Below are 7,209 nucleotides of genomic sequence, written 5' to 3'. Positions count from 1 at the left end.
TACACTAAAAACGACATAGTAAGGGGTCTTATGAACAACATTACAGTTATCGAAAAGAACAATTGGCTCATTTATCAACACCACTACACAAAAGTCAACCCCACGAAAACACCACCCAATTATCCTACAAATCTCCCAAAAATTATGATCACTAATTTTATCAGACTACGACTCGGCCATACCTCTGCTACCCACCTCCACATTCTCAAAAACGAACCACCACCTATTTGTCCCAACTGCCACACTACTCTCAATCTTCAACACCTGCTCTACAACTGTGAAACAACTAAACCATACATCACAGAAATACTTACCGGAAATGATGTCATCGAAATCTTAAGCAACCCAACTAAACCTAATATATTGAAAATCAATGAAATACTTTTGAAAACTAAAACTTCCATATAAATCTATTACCATATTATGTCAATAAATTATAATTTTAAATAAATAAGTTAACCTAGAATTAAGTTTATCTGAGCGTAAGGCCACTGTTGCTTTCAGCTCTATTCTTTTATATTAACGTGTAATTTCATTACTCGCTTAATAAATGTATAATAATAATAATAATTATATTGGCTTAGTATTAACCAAAGAATTATATTTAATGTATTGTTATTTGTTTATAAAATGAAGTTTAAATTAAAATTAAATTGAATTGGGTGGCGCAACAGTCCGTTGAGAACTAGGGCCTAGTGACTTACAACTCTCAACCATTCCTGTGTGCGAGTAATGTTGTCAGGAATGGAGGGGACCTACAGTTTATATGCCGAATCCGAACGGCTAATTTGAGAAAGCACTTTTTCATGACAAGAGTTACTCTTGGAGAATTTGTCAATTCCTCACAAGAAGCAGTACCCGTGAAAAGACCTTAGATGACATAGGCATAGATCGAACCCAAGACCTCTGGCATGATAGTTCAACGCTCTAACCATCATGACACGGGTACTAACATGAAGTTTAACCTCTTGCCAAATTATCTATGTGAAAATTTAACTTATGTAAATGAAGTCCATTCTTATTAAACTTAAACTATATAAACCAAAGAACTAGGAGTATGGTAATGCAAAAAGGATTATCTATTTTTAATAGTTTACCAAATGAAATGAAGAATGGATTCAATATAGATAAATTTAAAAGACTAACTAAAATAGATGTTAAAAATAGATTTTAAGATAAAAATATGTATTTTTAAATAACTTTTTGTTTGCTAAATAAAGTTTAAAAAAAAGAAGACTAAAATTAAATAGTCAGTTAGGTTCTGCATTTTAAATTCATTTAAAATGAAATATCGTTTTTTGAAACTAAAGAAAACTTATATTGTCTCGATATAAATGATTTTGGGGAAGTTCTAAAAGCCAATCAAATGTGGAACACTGAAAACAATTGCATTTCTAGATCCTATGTGATAAATTCAATTCAATTCAATTAAGTCAATTGGTATTTCTGATCAGAAATTCATTGAAAATTATTTCTTAATTAGAATTCTCAAAATTAGAAACTGGCCAAAATGTTTAAAAACATAAAACTATGGAATAGACAAAACAGGCATACACTTCTAAAATAAAACTAGATTTAACTGTTATCATGATATTGAGCATCTTTGAGAATATTTGCAAATTCAAATTTAACCCGTTCTCTCTCACTTCTCGACATAGCTCTAAACGAATCGGCCAATGATAAACAATACATCTCGATTGCATCTGGAGCTGTACTTCGATCTATTTCTCTTCTCGATGATTGATTCCATTCATCTGCATCCCGTCTTTGATGCGTACTCGATTGTAAATCAGATACGGATGAGGTTGCTACTTCATTTATTTCTGGACTTTTCGTTGGAAAAGGTGTTGGTGTTGTGTCGTCGGATGCGGTGACCTTTGTTAAATCTGTGTCGCCCATTATATTTGGTTTAACATCAACCTCATCGTCTGCATCAACATCAGCATCGGGGACATATTGGGATGATGACATTCCATGGGTTGATTCATCTTCACTCGGTTCGACCATGACTATTTCATAGAAATCATCTTGATTCTCTGGTCGATAGATGTAAGCAGAATCTGATTTTTTATCCCTGTAAATGAAGAAATATAAGTTCGAAAAAAAGTTCCTTCAAATAAGAACATAAAGGCTATAGAGAAGCAATCCAAATTGATATAAACCAATTAGCCGTTCTTGAAAAACTTCAAAATTTAGTATGGTAAGTTAAGTAGACTTTGTTTACCCCTTCTTTTTGTATGTAAAAGCTGTGGACTTGAGGAACGATAAATCCCGTGTCAATCGTCTCCGTCGAATATTTGGATTTTTGGGGTTTTTGACTTCTTGTAAATAATTGTAACGTATGTTCTTCCATTTGACTTGGCATATTTTTGCTAGAAAACAAATCAAAGAATCAATCAATAATACCTCTTATATATTTTTTTAAAATAGTTTGCTTTTTTATCACAGGACTCTTACATGAAGCACCAAGCATACGAGATATTTTGTGCCATATTTCCTGACGAGCGGTATTTCGTCTGTAATTTATATCGTTCACATCATAAATGGCCGGGTGAGCTCTGACCAAATCGATTAATCGGTCATCTTTGAGGATTGATACAAAAAATATGTTGACAATGTTAAAAATGTTTAAATGGAACTTAATCAACAATATACAAAGTTTTGTTTATTATTATTTACCAAATGTAAGAGTTGAACCGTTATAATTGTAATCTGAGATAGACATAGTAATTTTATTTTGAAAAATTAAAAACAAATAGAGTTTTCCAATTGGAGTTTCTTTGGCTTTATTTTGTTGAGTTGAATGAAAATTTGATCCTTTTTGATGGATGAAGTACACAAAGTGACATTTGTATTGTCCTTAGTGATGTCCTGTTCCTCTGATTGAATTCGATTGGTCAGTTTAAAGATCTGTTCGTTTTAAGTTTTATGAAGAGTGGAGGTAATGGTGATGAGTGCTGCCAAGACTACTCAGTTTTTTTGCCAATTGCATTTTTGATGATTGGGTGTTATTACACTCAGAAGTTTTTAGAAATACGTGCTAAAGTGAAAGAAGGTGAAATAGAAATACTTTAAAAAGTCTCAGCCACGCTGAGATGTGGGTTCAGGATTGTCTTGGATGGTTTTTTACCGTTCTTTTTCTTGCCTTTCTTTGTTTTTTTTTGAGTTGCTTTATTATTGTTCCTTTGCCCAATTTCATAAACAACTTTTAAACATTTAACAAAATTTTAAACTGTAAAATGGGATATTTTGGTTTCACCAAGCGTTTTTAAAGTAAATAATCTTTTAAACCTCTTTTAAAACTAAATGCCCGTTTTTGGCTCATTAAATTTCAAAAGTGTCATTAAAAAATGAAAATGACAGGTTAACAGATGATGTTTTACTTCGTAAAATGTTTATTCTCAATATTTTTAGATACGGAATGAATGAATTCAACATTGCATTACTATTTATAATATTATTTTTATGATTTTAATTTTTAATTCGAATATTAGATTCGTCATCTTTATCTGACGAAGAAGAACATCATACATAGTTATACGCCACCGTCCAAGCCACACGATTACTCAAACGTTTGTTTTTGATTTGTTTACTCTGTTGTATTTTGAGATTCTTGTCATTCATTTCAACATATAATGCTTTCTCATTTTTTCTCACACAATTCGCTTAATAGAAAGAAAAAAGAGGTTTTCTTTTTGCAGGGTTGTGAGGAGAACTCTATTTTAACAAAAATATCCCTGAAATTTCCCATTTTTAGCTTTGTGAAACTGAACAAATTTAAAGGCCTGATAAAATTTAAAAAGCTTTTAGATAAAAGTGCTTTTAGTGTTTGGTTATGAAATCGGACATAAGAGTAATAACACACATTGACAACCACTATAGAAAATAAAGCATTGTGGGAGTATTTTTCTTATATGGATTAATTTGTCCATGTAGAAAATGTTCGTTAAAGTTTCTCCATAGAAAAGAACTGTTATTGCAAAATGTTTACTATTTTTATAGCATCATTTTAATTTTATTAATGGCGTCGTTTTTAACTGTCAAATAAATGTTAAAAGATTAAGCTTCAAAAAAGATAGCTATCAAAAAAACAAGTCTTTCAACTTCAATTTTTTGAGAAGATTTCAGACATTTGTGTATCGGGTGCTTGAGAACTTTGAATAAAAATACAAGACAGAAATATTGTTAAAATGACTTATGACAATCTGGTTGATAATTTATAGCATTCATTTTTTAATGATTTCCCTTATTATGTTTCCCAAGACTTTAAAATGACTTATAAGTTGATCCATTCCATCAGTTCAATGAGAAATAAAGTTTGATGATTTCCAAATTCAACTTTAGATAAATTTAAACTCCTTCAGGATGCTTATGATGGTTTTACATATATGTATCTGCTTTAAAGTCTTCAGACAAAGAGGATGCAAAATAATGAAATAAAATTGGCTCGATAGAGAGAAGATCAAAAATGCCGACGTCTGCAGATTATAGGAAATTGGATGATGATTATAGTGACGAAAAACATGTTTGTCTGCATTATAGCACAAACAGGAGGCCCCCATAATAGAAACTTCGGAACATTTTTGAACAAAAAGACATAGTGAGGAATGAAGCAACGCACCTTCTACAAAAAGTGGTCTCGAAACCGCGTTGTTTACAACATTTTGAAACAATATCTTGGAGCGATTCAACGCTACAAACAAGGTTTTGCGAGACCCGAAAATGATTCTTCAATTGGCAATGCGTGCACTGGAAACATTGAAATCTGTTGTGGAATCCACACAAAATGATTTTGATAAATACGAGGAAGCAGCAAAAAAATATCAAATACTGATGAATATATAAAATCACCCACCTGCACCAGAACGAGAAATATGAGGTTGAATCCGCTCGATTACGGGAAAGCACAAGATGCAAATCTGTCACCTAAGGAAAAATGCAAGGTATCCGCCTTCATCCCAGTGATTGACCAGCTATCCGTTTCTCTTACTGGAAGATTGCATGCTTAAGAAGCTGTACGTTCGAGATTTGGATTCCTGAAGATAGATGCTGAAAATTTGTGTAGAGGCATTGGTTAAAGTGCATCCGGATGATTAAGGTGCTAGTCTTGGTAATGAGTTGGTTCAATTTGTGTATTTAATTGACTCATATAAAAAGGAAAAGGAATATGGAACAGATCAATCGCTATAACTATTTTACTACCAAATTCTCGAAAATCTAAATTTCAGAGCTTCATTCCTAAAACGTCGAAAATGCATTGACAATGTACTTGGTTTTGATGGTAACAAATTACACTGGAGAGCGCCCTTTTTTTAAAAATGAAAATTTAAAAAAAAGGCTTCGAACAACGATGGGACAAAACCGTATATCGAAGCTTTCTCTCCTGAGCATTGAAAGCGATTTACTCCGAAAACTGGATTTCAACGAAATCATCAACGATTTTTCGGAGAAAAAAGCTCAAAAGGTTCCGTTCGTTGACCCTAAAATTTAATTTCAGATAATTCTTTTTTTCCGTTTATATTTATACTAGCTTTTTACCCGCCCACAGTGGAGAAATTAGCATGAGAGATAAAGAGTAAGGGTATAATAATAGAAATGAGTCAATATAATAACTAAATTTTATTGCTTGGCTGAGGTCAACAATTTTTAAAAATTACTACAGACAATGAAGTTTCAACACCTTAATATATGCTTATTGAAATGCAACAACAAATGTTAAAATAAATTTCACCGTAACAAAAAATAAATAATTCTGAATTCTAACAATTTAAAAAAATAAAATACAAAGTATTAATTTAAGATATAGACAATGTTATAAGTTTTCCCGTCGGGTGCAAATATGTGTAAATTCCAGGCATTAGATACACGTGAACAGGCTACATAAAGTTGACCATGAGAGAAGCATGGGTTTTCTAAATGCACTCCTGCTACCTGTAATGTTTGTCCTTGTGCCTTGTTCATAGTAACAGCAAAGCTAAGCTTGACGGGAAACTGAACCCTTTTAAATTGGAATGGAAGATCAGTGGGAATAATTGGTATCCGAGGTATTATAACACTATTTCCCTTACCGACACCTGTTAAAATAGTAGCACCAAGTATGTTCTGTCCCAATTTTACTATCCGAAGCTGTGTTCCATTACATAGCCGAGGAGCATCTAGATTTCGCATAAGCATTACTGGTACATTCAGTTTCAATTGAAGTTTATGTGACAGTACACCCGATAGTTCAAGTGAATTTAAAATCTCCACATGATATGAAGTACTAAGTTTCGTATCCATAATTGTATCCATTGACGAATATTCCTTCATTTCTCCTTGAACCTCAATTTAAATGTCAGTGTTGATCCTATTTACAATTTCATTTCTTGGTATTAATATTGCTCTTGCACACAACCACTGATCACTACACAAATTTTGTTCCAATTCCGGAAAAACATTAGCAATGAGATCCACATCACTTTCTACTAAATTACAAAATTCTCTTGACAGTGATATGTAGCCTTCAGCGTCAACGTCTAAACAACCATCACCAATTTTCAACAACATTTCTGCGTAAAGTCCTGAATCCACGTGATTATGAAGATGCACTCTCATATTCGTTTTCAGGTGGAGTTTTTCAACTGTCGGCCATAAGCTTGATGATTTAATGCACGCTTGAATTTCATCTGCTGGTGTCCCCCTTTGAATCACTGGGAGGGTTTGACGGAAATCACCAGTTAATAAAGTTTTCAAAGGCTCTTCTGGTTCACCAAGTAATGGAAGTGAAACTTTACCACCGGAATAGCACATTCAAGCAGTTTCATCTTTCCATTTAAAAGCAACGCAGTACTGACATTTTTTACTCATTCAGCCAATAACAATCAATGGATTATTATAATATTCAATTGAAGGATCATATTGAAACCCAGTATCATTAAACACAGCCCAATCATTACGCATGAAATTTCGGCGGCGCGTGGTCTGCATGTCTGCATTATGAATTCTTCTCGCCTGCGATTGTTCTGGTGTTTCTATCGCTCTTCTAGTTGTCTGCAGTGCAGCTTGTCTTTCTCAACGAACTCGTGCCTGAAGAGGCGTTTTAACAAACAAACTTACATTCGCATTTATAACATCAATAAGTAGGGAAGTAGGGATATGTGTTTGTTTAATACTAAAGGAATCTACTTTTATTCACAATAAATTATTTATTGAAAAACTCTAGTGAAAAAA

At 32.8% G+C, this 7,209-nt stretch overlaps 2 protein-coding genes across 2 annotated transcripts; both read right to left on the bottom strand.

Moving 5' to 3' along the window:
- Window positions 1-571: 571 nt before the first annotated feature.
- Window positions 572-2,860, bottom strand: LOC129942774 (uncharacterized). Its single transcript, XM_056051842.1, has 4 exons — window positions 2,680-2,860; window positions 2,458-2,583; window positions 2,225-2,372; window positions 572-2,074 (listed from the first exon to the last, which is right to left on the bottom strand). The coding sequence occupies exons 1-4, from the start codon at window positions 2,723-2,725 to the stop codon at window positions 1,576-1,578; spliced, it is 819 nt and encodes a 272-aa protein (XP_055907817.1). The 5' UTR covers window positions 2,726-2,860; the 3' UTR covers window positions 572-1,575.
- A 2,930-nt stretch (window positions 2,861-5,790) lies between these two features.
- Window positions 5,791-6,309, bottom strand: LOC129949727 (uncharacterized). The gene has a single exon (XM_056061363.1). The coding sequence runs from the start codon at window positions 6,307-6,309 to the stop codon at window positions 5,791-5,793; it is 519 nt and encodes a 172-aa protein (XP_055917338.1).
- Between the last annotated feature and the right edge of the window lie 900 nt (window positions 6,310-7,209).

The sequence above is a fragment of the Eupeodes corollae genome, chromosome 1, assembly GCF_945859685.1.
Source record: "Eupeodes corollae chromosome 1, idEupCoro1.1, whole genome shotgun sequence".
Lineage (NCBI taxonomy): Eukaryota > Metazoa > Arthropoda > Insecta > Diptera > Syrphidae > Eupeodes > Eupeodes corollae.
This window is presented reverse-complemented; position numbering and strand designations above follow the sequence as displayed.